The 17,825-nt window shown below is 40.2% G+C and overlaps 1 protein-coding gene across 1 annotated transcript in view; it reads left to right on the top strand.

The window, feature by feature from the left end:
• FUNDC2 (FUN14 domain containing 2) overlaps nucleotides 1-11,426 on the top strand; it is a 34,908-nt gene extending 23,482 nt beyond the window's left edge. The window contains 3 exon segments of the mRNA XM_033201917.1: nucleotides 2,985-3,060; nucleotides 7,969-8,100; nucleotides 10,912-11,426. Of these exon segments, the coding sequence (XP_033057808.1) occupies nucleotides 2,985-3,060; nucleotides 7,969-8,100; nucleotides 10,912-10,989 (286 nt within the window). The 3' untranslated portion in view covers nucleotides 10,990-11,426.
• The last annotated feature ends 6,399 nt before the right edge of the window (nucleotides 11,427-17,825 follow it).

Below are 17,825 nucleotides of genomic sequence, written 5' to 3'. Positions count from 1 at the left end.
TTTTATTCTTATAAATGTGCTTGATTCTTGTTCTTGGATCCAGTTACTTAGAAATTGCTTGATCTTTTTGGGTCTAGCTTTATTATTAGGCTTTATTAAAAATGCATGTTTTGTTTTAAAAAGAGAAAAAGCCAGGTGTTATGAACAGTGCAACATTTTTTGTAACAGCAAAAATCTGTAACCATTCTAAATATGTATCAGTGACTCTGATTATACTTTAGTAAGTCTGAACAGTGGAATGCTCTTAAAATGGACCGTTATGATTTATTTACTGGTCCTACCACCCTTCCAATTTCAGAGTTGCTTCAGAAATATACTGCCTGACATCTAACTTTTGTTTAAAAAAGATTACGAGGTTCTCCATGCATTGTTGTATTTGTAGTTCTTTCTCTTACTGAGCTGAAATGTAATAAGGGGAGAACAGTAGACAATGAGGGTAGTGAGGTAATGGGAGACAAGATGTTAAGTGTAAGGCTTTAACTTTCTCTCTTAGTGAGGAGGGAAGCTACTGGAAGGTTATAAGCAGAAGTGTACCTTGATCTTACATTTTAGAGCAGGGGTCAGTGAAGTTTTTCTGAAAAGAGCCCATATGGTAAATATTGTAGGCTTTATGGGTCACACAGTCTCTGTTGCAACTTGATTTACAAAGAGATGTCTGGCAGGATTTGGCTCCCAGGCTGCGGTTTGTCGTCCCCTGTTTTAGGACTGTATGGGCTGCTATATTGAGAATAGATTCTAGGGGGCAAAAGTGGAGGTAAGGAGTCCAGATGAGGAGCTGTAACAGTAACCTACATCAGAGATCATGGTATACACCCAGCAGATAGAAAGTGAATACACAGAGCAAAGAGGTTCTAGGACTGAGTCTTGGAACAACCTAACATTCAGAAGTCAGAAAGAGGAAGCAAAATTGTCTGATAAGGAGTGGCCAGTGATATATGAGGAAAACCAAGAGAGAATGGTATTCCAGAGCAGAAAGATGTCAAGAAGCAGAGTAGAATAGCAGAATAACCAATAACCTGATAAAACATGGGCTAAAGACCTGAACAGACATTTCTCCAAGGAAGGCATAGAAATGGCCACCAGAGGTATATGAAAAGATGCTTAGCATCACCAGTGATCAGGGAAATGCAAATTAAAACCACAATGAGATATCACCTGACACCTGTTAGAATGGCTGTTATCAAAAAGAAAGATAATTGTTGATGAGGGTGTGGAGAAAAAGGAACCCTAGTACACTGTTGGCGGGAATGTAGATTGGTACAACCATTATGGAAAACAGTGTGGAGGTTCCTAAAGAAATTAAAATTAGAACTACCATGCAACCCAGCAATTCCTCTTCTGAGTATATACCCCAAGGAAATGAAATCACCACCTCATAAAGATATCTGCCCTCTCATGTTCAGTGCAGCATTGGTTTACCATAGCCAAGATATGGAAACATCCTAAGTGTCCATCAATGGACGAATGGATAGAGAAAATGTGTATACAATGGGATACTATTTAGCCTTAAAAAAGGAGATTGTGCTGTTTGCCATAGCATAGATTTGGGAGGACATTATGCTAAGTGAAATAAGACACAGAAAGACAAAATACAGCATGATCTCATATGTGTGGGGGAAAAGTCATATATACAGTGCTATAATGTAATAAATATAAAGAAATAAAACTGCTTACCAGGGATAGGATGGGAGGAAATGGGAAGATGTAGGTCAAAGGATACAAAGTAGCAAATATATAAGAGGAGCAAGTCTAGAGATCCAATGTACAGCATGAGGACTGCAGCTAATGTAATTGTATTGCCTTAGGGATTTCCATGAAATAAGTGGATTTTAGCTGCTCTTACCACAAAAAAGTAACTGTGAGATGATAGATATATTAATCTGCCTCATTATAGTAACCACTTTACTTGTCTATATGTATCCCATAACATCATGTTGTAAACCTCAAATATACACAATAAAATTTTTTTAAGAAGGGGAGAGTAATCGACTGTGTCAAAAGCTGCTGTAGGTCAGATGAGATTAAAGCTCAGAAGTGAACACTAGCATTTGGTGAGGTCAAGATCAGTGGTAACCTTGATAGGAATGGTTTCATTGAAGTCATGGGACAAAAGCCTGAATGGAGTAGGTGTGAGAGAATATGGACACAGGACGAAAGAGATGGCCTCAAAGTAGTTTTGTTGTAAAGGAGAGCAGAGAAAAGGGAAGGTGGCTGGATAATTGGAGTCTAGGGAGGATTTTTTCAACAATGGTTAATGATTACAGCTGATACGTGTTCAGCAATGAATACAACAAATCTCTGCCTTCATGAAGCTTACATTTTAGTATCGGGTGGGGGCAGGAAGATAGACAATAATAAAGAAACGCATAATTATATTAAACTGGCTATGAGATGTTGCCACTCAGATATCATATGGACATTTTGCATTCAGCATATTCAAAATGACATTATCTCCTCCCCTCCCTTCCCCCACCTTTTCCTCTGTTTCTCTTCCTTGTTTTTATATTGTAAAAAATGCCACATTCAGGACAGAATCTTGTGACTTATCCCTTGCAACTGTCCTGTCCTCAAACTCAGGCGTGTTTTATTTTTTTCTTCACAAACAGTTCTCAGGTCTCCTCCCTCCTTGCAATCTCTACCTTGGCCCATGGCATTCACTTCTCTTCTGGATTGCTGCTTTACCCTCTTAGCTAGAGTCTCTGACTTCATCCTCCCCGTTTAATCACTTCTCCACAATGTAGCCAGAGTCGTCTTTTAAAAATATAACCTGAGAATTTTAAGGGACTTAACTCAAGACCACAACATTCGTAGAGCCAAGATTTGATTTCATTATGGCATGCTCCTCTTGGAGCTGGGCTTTATGTAGGGGGTAGGAAGGAGCTAGATCATCTTAAGCTACGTAAGATATGAACATTGCCAGAAATGCATTGTTTGTGCATAACTGACAGCTCATCAATTTGTCTGATGTTGATTTGTTTTTGTAGGTGCACGGGTTTCATATTCCAGAAGGTTGGAAAGTTGGCTGCAACAGCTGTGGGAGGTGGATTTTTTCTCCTTCAGGTCTGTATGTGAAATGTTCTCAGATGTTTGGAAATTCCACCTGCCCATTAAGGAATGTGGTGTGGGGAGTTGTAATACAGTCCTGGCTGTGTACTATTTTAAATGCTAGTGACCATTTGAGTCAAATTTTATCCATTGTACTAGTAAATGTTATTTACCAGTCACATTTTATTTCCTCATGTGGGGACAGAAGTGCAAATTCCTTATCATAGCTCCCTTTTAAAAGAGTTTTTAAGACCAGCTCAAATATTAAGCAGATGTGATTTCAAAAATATAAGTGTGCTGTGATGATTTAGTTTCATATGCTAATATAGCTAGCTTTTACAGAGGGGACGTGGAGCATGTGATGAGAAATGGGAGCTAAGTGACAGTACAGTCAGATGTTGTCTGCTGTCTCCTTGACCCATAGTTTCAGAACCAGTGGTTGCCAGTTCTTTTGAGACTGCTTAGGAGAGACTAACAAGCAAGACTTGAAAAAGAAAAAGGGAGCAGTTTCTCCAAAAACAAAAGAAAACTGACATTTGATTGTATTAGGCATACATTTCTGAGCTCTGCGGCATTGATATTCAAACTTGGCTCCGCATTGGAATCACCTAGGAGTTTTTAAAAGAGCCAACCTTTGCCACCCCTGACCCATGCCAGAGTCTCTGAATTCACAGCCCTTTGTCTCTTCCCACAGTTGGCAACCCTCACTTTTGCAAGGTAAGTTCTACATTAGCACCATGATTGGAGTGAGTTTTGCAGATAGGTCAGGTGAAAATCAAATGTATTGAAGAGGGAAGCTGGTAACTGGCTGTATCTGGGTTGAGTGTGGTATTGCTGCATGACAAATTCCCCCAAACCTAATGGCTTCAAATAATGATCACTTTATTCTCTCTCATGGTTACAGGAGTTTGGGGAGGGTTAAGGTAGGTGCTTGTGGATCAGAGTCTCATGTGGTTACAGGCCAGATAATCAGAGGATTGGGGTAGGTCTGGACTTGTGGGGCCTCTTTGTCTCTCTGTCTCTGTTTGTCTTCCCTCCTCCTCTCTTTATTTCCCCCATGTCCATAGTCTCAGTGCTTTTCCATGTGGTCCCTGTGCCGGCATAGGCTTCCTCACACCACCTTGACCTCAGGACTCCTAAGCACAGTGCTCCAGAAACATGGTGCAAATTGCGTCTCCTTTGTTGCCCAAGCCTCAAAAGTCATGTAGCCTCACTTTTGTTGGCTGCTTCCCTGTAGGCTTGTTAGGTGCTGGCTTTGTTGCTGGACAGGTCAGACTCCCTGCAAGGTGGGGCCTCTCCTCACATCTCTCTCTCCTTCCCCTTTACCCTTCAGGTGGAAGTCCAGTAACATCTCTATCCCTGTGGTTTCCCTTCTATGCGGCCCCAAACTTCATAAACATCTTAATATTGCTTTGAAATGTCTTAATTTGAGTGTGTCCTCTCTTTCTTTTTGGGGCCCTGACAGAAATAATTGGTATTGAAAGTATCTCCGGAAAGGCACCTCAAAATGAGATTTTGGTGTTGGATAATTCCAGTATTCAAGGGGTACAGGGACACTGCTTTGCTGCAGAGGTGAAGCGTGGAGGATCTGTGGCAGGCACTCATGTTATCTGTCACCAGAGGACTGAGAGCAGGAGGCAAGCATAATGTTGGGAGATCAGTTATATCACAAGTTATAGTTTGACATAGGGATACAGTTTCCTTTTTTCCATACTGATAATTGAGCAGAATTTAGTGAATAATTCTTCCCATTCCCATTTGCAGCATTGTCTCTTTCATATATCAAAATCCATGTATGTGTGGCTGTGACTCTGGTTTCTGTGTTCTGTTCCACTAGTCAACTTTCTATCTTTATGACAGTACTAAAGCTTAATATTTGGTAATGCAAATTCCTCCACCTTATTCTTCAGGAGTGTTGCAGCTACTTTGGTGTTCCTGCTTGTTCATCTAAATTTTAGATCAGACTTGTCAGTTATTTTCAAAAATCCTGTTGAAATTTTTATCGCAATTGCATTGGAACCATGTAGATATCTCTTATGATATTGAGTATTCTATCTGTGAACATGGGTTTTCTCTCCAATTATTTGGGTTTTCTTTAAAGCCTTTGAATAGACTTTTATTATTTTTCCATATAGATCTTGTACATCTGTGATTCAGTTTTATTACTGGATACCTTATAACTTTAGTTGCTCTTGTGGATGATACGATTTTTAAAACTACACATTCTGATTCATGCTAGTGTGTTGAAATACAGTTGATATTTTATGTTGTTCTTTCAGCCAGCCACCTTGTTAAAAAAGTCTCTTATTTCTGACTTGTCTGGGATTCTTTTGGGTTTTGTCTCTAAAATCTTTTTATGCCATCTGTGAACAGTGAAATTTTTCCTTCACGTCTTTATGAATGTAGTTGCTTTTTCTTACCAAGCTGTAGATCATTTCCAGCACTTTTTGCAGCTTTCAGAGCCCAGCAACAACACTTGCCAGTTGTCAGTTTATTCGGCTCCCTCTACTTGTTGTGCTGCAATAGAAGTAGGATGTTGAGCTTTGTCAGTAGAGGGCGCTGGAGGGACCTTGCAGTGGGAGAGGCTGCTTTTCCCAGTTCTGGTGTTGCTTTGCCCCTGCAGTGCAGTCCCCCAGTAATGCCAAGGAGAGCAGGAAGTCACCTTGCAATCCTGGTCTGGGCCACCCAGGGGACTTCACCACCACCATTACTACTTTTGCACCCTTGTAAAAAATCAGTTTGTTGTAGTTGTCCAAGTCTGCTTCTGTACTTTTTATTCTGTTTGTTGGTCTGTGTCTCTCTTCTTCAGTATCACATGCTGTCTTAACTGCTCTAGCATTATAGTAAATCTTAAATCAGGTAGTGTGATTCCCCCAACTCTGTGCTTTTTCAGAATCATTTTGGTGATTCCAGTTCCTTTGCCTTTCCATATAAATTTTAGAACCAGCTTATTTATGTATCTATAAGAAATCCTGCTGGGATCTATAGACAGTTTGGAGAGAATTGGGCATCTCATTTCTGTGTTGAGCATTCCATTCCATGTACATGTCATCTCTCCATTTATTTAGGTTGTCTTTGAGTTCTTTCTTCAGCGTTTTGTAGTTCTTAGTATACAGATCCTGTATGTTTTATTTGATTTGTACCCAATATTTAATTATTTTTTGCACATATTGTTGTAAATCATTTAAACATTTTTCATTTCCAGTTCAAATTGCTAGCATATAGAAATTCAGTTGGTTTTGTGTGAATTTGTATCCTGTGACCCTGCTAAACTCACTTTTTTAGTCTAGGAGTTTTTGGTTTTTTGTTGAAGTCTATGAAATTTTCTATGTAGACAAAGATGTCTGTGATTGGAGACAGTTTGACCTCTTCCTTGTGAATCAGGATGCCTCCTAATTCTTTTTCTTGCCATGTTGTGCTGATTCTGAGTTCACTGCAGGGATTTTTTTTTTGTAGATATTCTTTATCAAATTGAGGAAGTTCCCCTCTATTCCTCTTTCTCGGAGAGTTTTATCATGAATTTGCGTTGAATTTTGTCCGGTGTTTCTTGAGTCCTGCCTTGAGGTTAAGCCAGGCGATACTGCAGGAAAAGCAGGAAACACGCCATCAGTTTGGTGGTGCTTTGGTTTTCTGGTCTTTTCCAATCTGCATGTTGCTGTTTTTATGTAAGAGCCTTCAAATAGCTAGTCCATGTATTCTCTCAGTTTAATAGCAGGGTTTTGTGGGATAAACAGAGTAAATGAACCAGAGCCTTCTTTTAGATACAAACGTTGATACTCAACTATGTGGTTGCTATAAGTAATTTGTTCTTTTTAGTACTAAGTAATATTCTATTGTGTAAACATGATACAATTTGTTTATCCATTCATGTGTTGATAGACTTTTGTGAATTTCTAATTATAAATTCATAAATAGAGCTACTATGGCTTTATTAGTTGTGAGGCTGAACTTTTTCCTTTTCGTGGACACTTTCCTCTGTGAATTGCCCTTACCCATTTTTAAAGTGAATTTTCTTTCTTACTGATCTCTATAAGAAGTTCACTTTTTTTGAGTCTTAATGTTTTCTTTATGATACACATCACAAGTATTTTCTCTAGTCTGTTTGGGTGACTGGTGGTGCCATTAGCTAAAATAGGGACTAGAGGAAGAGCAACAATGCAGGAGGAGACTCTAGCAAAGTGACGACTTTTAGTTTCAGATATTTTGAGATATCCAGGTAGATATGACTTGCCAAAAATTTGGTAGAGAGAAGTGATATTGATAGGGCATTGATTGGTCGGCTATAGTCATTCTGTTCATTCCTTGGATGATATTAATCCATCATCAAAAAACTACATGCTTGAATCAGATTTACACTGAGTTTTAGTGTTTCTGCCTGCTGTTTTTTATCAAGGGAAATAGGTATATGCTGTAGGTGTCTTTGGATGTGCTTCTCTTAATACCCCTTTATATGAAGTTGCTCATGAGAAATCTCTGTGGGGCCAGATGCTATATTTCTTCCTGTTAAGCAACAGTAATTACTGCCTGAATGCTTTACTCTGTTCACATTGTCAGGAAACTGACACTCATGGGCACATTGTCAGGGTCATTCTCTGGAAACATTTGTATTGGCTGTAAGGTCCATCTCTTCACCCTACATCTTGATCCCCCACCTTGATTTTCATCTTACATAACTCTTTGTAAAAGAGTTGTAAGAGTATAAATAAAAGAATTGCCAGTAGTTATTTCTAGTACCAGGCATATGGCTTCACATATTGGGGGGATGCTAAGTAGATGTCATCATGATACAAAGAATCAAATGGCAGATGTCTCCAAAAATGGAAAGTCAGAGGGTTTCGAGAGTCTACTTCAGGATTTATCCTGACGAAAAGAAATAACAAATCTGTTTCTCATTTCTTGTTGTCATTATTGTTGATACTGTAGCTTGCAAACCATACTGGGTACATCAAAGTTGACTGGCAACGAGTGGAGAAGGACATGAAGAAAGCCAAAGAGCAGCTGAAGATCCGTAAGAGCAATCAGATACCTACTGAGGTCAGGAGCAAAGCTGAGGAGGTGAGACTCGCATTGTTCATGTGTAGTGTGTGAACAGTGCAGACAATTTTGTGTGTACAAAAACAAGGCTTAACTCTATTGCACCATATCTCAGTGATGGACAGGGCTTAAGCATTACAAAGAACTTAGAGTAATGAGACAAAACTAACTTGGAATATCATCACTTCAGAGCATTTTTAAAAGCTGGATAATTAAAGTGTTTGGTGACCTTTGTCTGTGCACATTTGTGGAGTGATTATCGCTTTAACCAGTTCTTGTAGGAATGTAGGGCAGCATAGTAGGTAGGAAGGATATATGGCCAGTATGATTATTTTGAGTCCCATTTTGTCCCCATACACACACGTATCTCTGAAACATTTATACTCCGCTTGTTCTGCATATAACTAGTGGAAATGTCACAAGTATTCACCTCCACTGTATATCATGAAAATAGCCATAGATGATATGTTAAATAAGTGGATGTGGCTGTGTTGCAATAAAACTTTATCTAAAAAGAGGTTCATATTGGATTTGGCCCATGGGCTGTAGTTTGCTAACCCCTGATCTTGTTCATTAAAGCCAAGTTAGATTATAACCTGGCACTGTAGGGACAGGAGAAGTTCTTACTTTTTAAAAGGATATTTTTTGCTGCTTCGTTACTACCTTTAGAAATATGTCAGATGTTCCAAATAAATAAGTACACTGAACTGGGGAGAAATAAGCAAGGATCAGGGTGTCAAGAAGATAGCTGGTACTTTCTATAGCCTGGAGTGATGAGAGATTCTCCCATTATCTCACTCTAGCCTCACAGGAAAAACAGACAGATTGAGTGCAGGGGAGAAGAAATACCCTGTGTGTGCCTCAGGCTTTTCATGTTGTGAGTGGCTCTTCATCCTGGTGATTGGCAAGTGGCTGGTCAAAGCTGGTGCCTTTACCCAGAGTGGGAGGGTGGCAGAGGTGGGTATCAACAGGAGCCCAGAGCCCAGATGGTTCCTCTTTCCTTTCTTCCTTCTGTCTCTCCTCAAGAGTTATGAAAGTTATACTTTATTTCATGAAAACTTTATTATTCAAATGTTTATAAAAATAATACATGGCTGGGCACAGTGACTCACCACAGTGAGTAAAAAAAATTTTTTAAGAGTGGTCTCACTCTGTCGCCCAGGCTGGAGTGCAGTGGCACAGTCATGGCTCACTGTAGCCTCAACCCAGCGATCCTCTGACCTCAGCCTTCTGAGTAGCTGGGTCTGTAGGTGTGCACCACCACACCTGGTGAAGTTTTCAATTTTTCGGAGAGACAGGGTCTGCCTGTGTTGTCCTGGCTGGTCTCAAACTTCTGGGCTCAAGCAGTATTCCCACCTCGGCCTCCCAAAGTGCTGGCATTACAGGTGTGAGCCACAGCGCCGTGCTGAAAACTTCTAAAATAATACTGGAAGTGTATATAATAAAAAGTATAAAGTTAATATTTGATTAGAACCAACTGTTGACTCACAGAGGGAGTTTGTTATAAAGTAACCAGATGATTTGGAATTTCACAAATTTGTGTGTTCCTGTTCCTGGCCTGGCACTGTCACAGGCCCAGGGGATGTAGTGGCTGGTTTTCTTACTCATAGAGCTGGTGGTCTGATTTGAGAAATAGGATGAAGATTTAGTTCAGTATTTAGCAACAAGATGACTTCAGTGAGAACAGCTTAGTGGGGTGGTGCAGTTGAAAGCCAAATTAGCAAGTTGAAGAAAGAGTAGTAAAAATAATAAACTAAACCAATTTTTTCAGGAAGTTGTATGATTTTTTTTTCTTTACCCCAATGGCAGATGACAAAAGTGCTTCATTTAAGGAAATGTAGAGGCCCAGGAGAGTTGGGGGAGGAGTGGAAATGAGGCAGGAAGACATAGGCATAGTTGGAGTAAGGGCTTACTGAGGTTTAGGAGACAGTGTGTGAAAAATGTTAGAGGAATGTCAGGGTGTGAATAGCTTAGGTGGTTTGGAGATGAAGTCACTGTATTTGAGTTCAAGAAATGATCAGGCCAGGATGTTGGATGTCTTGTTCGTATGAACACTTTCTAAGGTGGTGATCATACTTAGGAGAAAGAGGAAGTCTGAGCCAGTTACCAAAATTGTCTCTGAATTTGGAAGGGTGGGGAGTGGTCAGGAGATTGGTAGAGGACAGACTAAGGAGCCATAAAGAGTGTCTGAATGTATGCACTGAGTCTCAGATGACTGGGAGCTTTTCCAGAAGGGTAGAAGGGAGGTGGGAAGCTTTGGGAACTTAAGGAAATAAGAACCTCACCTGTTAATCATCTTAGATGTGAAGTGTGAGAATGAGAATTTATAGCATCTACCTGGGAGCAGGTTTCAGAGGGGAATGCATAGATGGAGAGATTTAGGGGAGAGACTTCAGGAAATAAGAAGCCTCTATTGGAGGGTAGATGTCAAAGAGGATGGAAGGAGCAAAATTGGAAACAGAATTGCCTCTGTAACCAGTTTATTTAGTGCAGCTTTACTCTTTCCCCATAACTGTCCCCTGAACTCTCCTTCTTTGTCCTTGATTCAAAGAGCCATTGTCTCCACCTCCTGATGTGCATCCTCCTTCCTATCAGGCTCCCTCTAGTCTTATTCTCCCCACGTCAGCCAGTAGTCATTTTCATATATAGGTCTATTTAATTATTATTAAATAGACTATTAATGTAAGTCCATTGCCCTTTGGGTAAAGTACAAACTACGTAACCGGTGAGGGGATTGACATTGTTAAGATTGGCATAGGTATAATAGAGATGATTCTTAATATTATTAACATCCTTAGCAAAACAACCCATTGTACTATCTTCTGTTTTCAGGTGGTGTCATTTGTGAAGAAGAATGTTCTAGTGACTGGGGGATTTTTCGGAGGCTTTCTGCTTGGCATGGCATCCTAAGGAAGATGACCTCATGTTCATTGTTCCTGTTTTTTTCCAGCCAGCAGCCTCTACACTCCATCATAGGACATCAAGTCCCTCCTCCTCTTCTCCTATGCCTTCCTCCCTGCCATGGCAAATCTGAGTGGCTTCTATAAGCGTCTGCTGGTACAAGTTAATGTGGCATCATGAGCCTGATGGTGGCAGAAGAGACAGTAGTCCTTAGCTCTCCTCCCAGTACACCCCCTACTTGGTCAGTCTGTAGGTCAACAAGAAAGTTCCTTTACCCCCATGCAAGACACTTACGAGAACATGTTGCAAGATGGTTGACTGTGGAGGATGAGTGGATCCTGAAAGGTTGTCCCGAACTGTTGATTTGGAAAAGAAATAAGCACATAGATAACCTTATTGTGTGCTGCATGGAAAGGAACTGAATACATTTGCCTTTAAGCATGAAAGATTTTGGTATCTTGGTGTCTACTTTCTTTTTTAGTTGGCTTTACATTACAGAAAGAGCTATTTAAATGTGTTATAATTATGCCGACAAAATTGGCAGCATAATTATTATAATTGAAAAATCTGATATTGTCCAGGAATGTTTTCTACCCTACAGGATAATGTATCTCATGGCTGTTTCCAAAGGGTTTATTTATTGTAAAACAAATGATTTAGCTGGGAAAGGGAAGATCTTGGATTTTTATTTCGTAGAAAAGGTTTTAAGCTTTGAAATGTGAATGAAGTATTCTTATCAAAACGTTAGGGGTGGCCATAACTCCTCTGTGCCACTTCTTTTTTTTTTTTTTTAATCTAGTTAGTTTGAAATACAACATTTAAACCAGAATTTTAAAGAAGTAGCTTTCCAGGGATTCCGAATTAAGAAAGATACACATTGTATCTTTATATGTATCTTTCTTGTGATACATGTGAAATAAATTTCCGTCAAGTGTAATCTACCATCTCATGATGACCACAACCCCTAGAATTATTCTTTAAAAGCTTACACACGCACACACACACATGCACACACACAGAATCTTAGCATATTTTGCTGTAGTGGCATGTTACCATGTCTGCAGTCCCAACCAGAATATCAATCAGCTTTCAGAGGGTAAGACTTCTGTCTTCACCATTATACTCACAGGGCTTAGCACTTAATAGGTGCTGAGTATTTGTGGAATATATGAATAATGACTTTATAGAAAGAAAACTCACTATTAAAGGTTAGTTTTACTCAGAATTAATCATTAATCTTGGAGATGATCTCTTGTGAAATATGAGTGTGTTTCTAAGGCCATACATTTAAAAAGTTTGCATTTTAACCCATCTTGAGAATGATGTATTGAATTTGAAAATCAAAACTACCAGTGGATGTGTGGAACTTTACAGAAATCACCTATTTGCGTTTTTCTCCTTACATTTAAGGAAACATAAGCCATTTTGTTTGCAATATGTATGAATCATCTCAAAACCATAATGGTATGAGCCTCTTTGCTGCGTATTTTTCTATAAGAACTTATTTTTTTTCACTTTTTATTATGGATGCTTTCAGGAATATATAAAAGTAGAGAATATAGTACAATAATCCCCCCATGTATCTCTCACCTACAACAAAATTATAGCTATGCTCATTTTTACCAATTATTGTGAAACAAATATCAAAATGTCATTTGATCATATTTCAGTATGTATCTCTAAAAGGTAAAAATTATTTCTAAAAATCATAAATATAGTACCTCATCATATCAAACATTAACAGTAATTACATAATATCCAAAATCTGATCAGTGTTCAAAACTTCCTCAAGTATTTTACATTTAGTTTGTTTGAATCAAAATTCATGCAAGGTGGCCGGGCGCAGTGGCTCAAGTCTGTAATTCCAGCACTTTGGGAGGCCGAGACGGGTAGATCACGAGGTCAGGAGATTGAGACTATCCTGGCTAACACGGTGAAACCCCGTCTCTACTAAAAAATACAAAAAACTAGCCGGCGAGGTGGCGGGCGCCTGTAGTCCCAGCTACTCGGAGGCTGAGGCAGGAGAATGGCATGAACCTGGGAGGCGGAGCTTGCAGTGAGCTGAGATCCGGCCACTGCACTCCAGCTTGGGCGACAGAGCGAGACTCTGTCTCAAAAAAAAAAAAAAAAAAAATTCATGCAAGGTTTACGTTGTATTTGCATGATTTGAATAAGTCTCTTAACCTTATATATCCTCCTCTAAATTTTTGTTTGCTATATATTTATATCTATATATATTGATATGGATATATGTAGTGACACTGAGTCATCTGTTCCCTGCTTCCCCACACTCTGCCTCTCCTGACATATGGGTCTCTGGGTTATGCCATATATGGTGATAGTGACTGCAGCCACTTTAGCTGTGTGACTTACCCACAGCTATGGGATGGTAACAGCAAAGCTAACCAAAATGCTCTGTGCCCCTTTGGGTTGCATGTGGGGAGACTGGCCACCCAGTGCCTCTCCAGTGGGGTAGGCGTTGTCTTTTGGTGCATCTGTTTTTCCTGTGATTATTGGTGAGTACAGCAAAGATTAGCAAGTGGTTCTAAATTACCTTGAGTAGGTTGTAATCTGGCCTCAGACTCTATCCTGATTGTCTGAATTAAGATCTGTAGGTAGGTCTCTCCTGAAGTTTTTTCCCAGCGGGTTGTCTCTAGGACTGTGAGGGTCATGGTTGAGGTCAGTATTGCAGGTTGGCCTCATCCTGCTAGTATGAGAATGGCTGTGAGTTCTGCCCACTGTGTGAGGCCACGGCGACCACTTGGGATTGTACAGAGCTGGCATGGAGGTTGAACATGCACAGCTGCACACCTTGTTTTCAGTTTAGCTGAACCATCAGTGAAGTAGGCTCAGGCATTTAGGGGTACCTGTGAATCAAGGCCCTATTGTGCCAGCATCTTTGTTTCAGGTGGTGAAGTGGGAGTTAAGGTTTTCCCCAAAAGAACAGCTACCACTCCTCCATGGAAAACTGAGATGATTCAAGGACCAGGCAGCTCCACCTTTCAGTCCACTATTTTCATTTGACTGGAGAGGCCTGCTGAGCTAGGCACGTATTTTCTCCAGTAGCAGAGTCCAATAACGTTCTGGACTTCCTAATTAGCGGTGGTGGGGCAGAAGTTTTTCCTTGGGAAGAGCGTTGTCGCTGTGTATGGTCCAGAGAAACTTGACTTGGAATGTGTTCGGAGTTTCATCGCCCCCTTGTGGCGGCGACGTGGTAACACCGCACTCAAGGCTTCCAAGTTGTCAACCAATAGGATGGCAGCAGGGACCCCTTCTGTCCCCTTCCTGGCTACTGTGGGTCCGCCCTGTGTCCTCGCCACTTTGAGCCACCCTTTGACCCAGCGTCTCTCCCGCAATGGGACTCGGTGGGATGAGGACTTGGAGCATGCTACAGGAGAGGTAGACTGTTTGAGTCTCTTCTTCCCAAGGTTCTCCCCAGAGTTGGAGAGCAGAGACAGATCCAGGGGCACTTTCTGGCAGCTGCCTGCTCGGGCTCAACAGATGGAGTCCAATGTTTCAGTCTCCCCCAAGGATGTCTATCCTCATTGCTGACACGGGAGCTGGGTCGGGGGAGGGATGTGGTGGTGGGGACCCTTGCCTGAGCAGCCCATTGTCGTGTTACTGTCATTGTGATAATCTATTAGCATGACTCTCCTCCCAAATGGCTGCTTGTTTGCTGCCATCTCCTGCCATTCAGCCTCCAGATATTCATTAACAGGACAGTGGGGTTCTTGACTCCCCCACCACTGGGATGACAGTCCTTGCTACTGGATCTGGGCAGTTACTGTCTCCTCATGGATGCTGGCAGAAGACGATTCAAGTTGGAGGACCAGATTCTACAAGGAATGAACTCTTGCATAATTCTAGCCAACATGCTCTTGGGGTGGGTGCTTCTGGTTTTGGAAAGCGGAGTTAAACTGTGTAGTTAACTATTGTAAGAATAGTCTCTCCATCATTCTTTTGTTTGATGGTTGCCAGAAAGATGGGCATAACTAATGGTTGGGCTCTTATTTGGAACCTCTACTTTTGTACAGTTTGGGAATCTGCTTGAAAAAAATGGTACACTGATGGATTTGAAATTTCTGAGTATCATCAGTGTTTCATGATGATGTCAATTTCTTCTCAGAGGGAAGCTCACAGCCAGTTTTGGACCCCAGATAAAAATTTGACTGCTGCCCTCTGCTCCCACCACCAAATTATCAGCTTCATTTCTCTGTCATGAAATCCAGTATGATTTCTCGGAAATCAGGCCCAGAACTAAAATACATTTTCTGCCCAATTCTCTAAGAGGTCACACCAACATTTGAGTAATTGGGCAGAAAACCTATTTTAGTTCTGAGCCTGATTTTTCTAGAAGTCATATGGTGTAGCTTATATTTCTGATGCTTGTATTCTTTTTAAGGGTCATGAATCTTAATACTTATTTTTAAAAAGAAAACAGTGTTGCACTTTTTCACATTTGTATAAAGCTTTAAAGTCAGCTTATTGACTTGTCAAAACTGTCTTTTTAAATTTTAAAATGGTAAGAGATGACATTATTGAGAGCAGTGGTTTTCATCCTTGCTTGCACTTGGCAATCACCTGTGAAATTTTAAAAACTACTAATGCCTGGCTCTCATCCTACAGATTCTGATTTCACTGGTCTGGGGTGCTGTTCAGACATCCTGAGGTTTTAAAGTGTCTTAGCTTTTTCTAATGAGCAGCTGAGACTGAGAACCACTGAAGTACAGAGTTGGAAGCTGGTGCTGAAAAAATGAAGAGTTTTGCTTAACAGGGCTTTAAGGCCTTTTATATTAAGTGCCATACAACTTCAGATGCCTTCTGAATACTGAACACAAGTGTAATATTATAGTTCATTAAATGTCTTAGGAATCGTGTGGAGTGAATGCAAGGAAAGGAGTTGTTGCACTGTGGCAAACTGGAAGAGCAGGGGCTTTTTCCAGCTAAAAGGTCAGTCACTAACCAAGTGATTAAACGTAGCATCACTAATAGCCAACTTAACAGGGTTGTTTTTTTTGGGGGGGGGGGCGGTTTCTAAACTGGGAGATCATAGTTTTCACCTTCCTAGAGTTCTTTCCTTAAGACTGACATTCAGTGTTAATGTTGGTCCCTGGCAATAAGAAGCACTCAGTAAATGTTAAGCCTTTTATAATGGCTATTTTATTTTTTGTATATCATAATAATAGCTAAGAATAATAAGAGGTAAATTAATGTCTTCAAATAGATTTGTTGACTTAAACTGAGACAATACTTTAAAGGAAAGAACTGATTTGAACCTTTCAAAACTGAAAGAAAGTAGTATACTGATACAGTTTGGATCCACTGAGTCTCATGTTGAACTGTGTTCCCTAATGGAGGTGGATCCTGGTGACAGGTGATTGGATCATGGGGGCGGGTTTCTCATGGATGGTTTAGCACCATCCCCTCTTGGTACTTTACTCATGATAGTGAGTTCTCATGAGATCTGGTCATTTAAAAGTGTGTGGCACTTCACCCCTCACTCTCTCTTGCTCCTGCTTTGGCCATGTGGAGTGCTCACTCCCCTTTTGCCTTCTGCCATGACTGTTTTCTTGCACTTGCATCCCCAGAAGCCCATCAGATACCAGTGCCATGCTTCCTGTACAGCCCATGGAACTGTGAGCCAACTAAACCTCTTCTTTATAAATTATCCAGTCTCAGGCATTTTTTGTAGCAATGCAACAATGGACTAATACATATACTTTAGCGTAAAAACATTTAAAAGAGTCTGAAACTGGAGTAGTTAACTCAGTAAAAATAAGCAATAAAACAGAAAAACAATCTATTTGATCATGCAGTGATTCCTAAAGTAAATCCTAGTACCACTATCAACTGATAATTTCAAATGTAATTTAGATTTGTAGATGGTGTAACATTAAAGTTGTATAATGTTTTATTGTTTTATTATTAACACAAGACTTCATGTAAATTTCATGGGGATTTAGCTCTGTTACTCTGGTTTGTGAACCAAACGTCTCTAAGGCAGCATTTTTCTAAGTCTCTCTGAGAGCATTCACACACAGAGATGCAAAACAGGTTCACTTAGGCTTTTTGAAAGCTCTAGCATTCCCCAAACTTACCTGAACACAGAAGCCTTTTTTTTCTTCTGGTTACAGCAGTTCCTAGAAACACTCTGAGGAATGCTGCTTTAAAGAAAACAGTTGGTCTCAAATAATCATGGTATTTTAACATCAGGAACCTAGCAGAAATTGTTCCTGCTTTTAGTCATCTTTTTCTTTTTTAGAGGACGGACTTTGGTGGTTCAAGCATCCATTTGAGGAAAGCAAATGGCCTGTTGCATGTTGCCTCCTCCTACTTCATAAAGTGACTGACAACTGTCAATAGGCTTCATTCAGCAGCTTTGTATTAATATTGTCTGGATCCTCTGTAACAGTTTTTATTATTACGATATAAAGAATAGATAAACCAACTAAGTTTGAATTATCTGGATGCCTACCTGACTGCCAATGAAATTTTTTCTTCGGTTCCTTCATGATAAATTAAGGATCATTAAACATTACAAGCATCATTTCTATGCCTTTCTTACCACTGACTGAATGAATATTAAGCACTTCTGGTTAGTCGCTGGGGTGGGGATGCAAAAGCAGAAAGAAATGCTCTCACTGGCATCTGGAAAGACACTTTTTGCTCTGTATTTTTGGAAGTGCAAAAGGTAATGAGTTAGTTTAAAGGAAACTTTGAATTAATTTAGCATGTAATCTATAAAAGGTATCAACATTGGCTCACACCTGTAATCCCAGCACTTTGGGAGGCCGAAGTGGGCAGATCATGAGGTCAGGAGTTCAAGACCAGCCTGACCAACATGG

This window comes from Trachypithecus francoisi, unplaced genomic scaffold, assembly GCF_009764315.1.
Source record: "Trachypithecus francoisi isolate TF-2019V2 unplaced genomic scaffold, Tfra_2.0 Lachesis_group6, whole genome shotgun sequence".
Classification (NCBI taxonomy): Eukaryota; Metazoa; Chordata; class Mammalia; order Primates; family Cercopithecidae; genus Trachypithecus; species Trachypithecus francoisi.
This window is presented reverse-complemented; position numbering and strand designations above follow the sequence as displayed.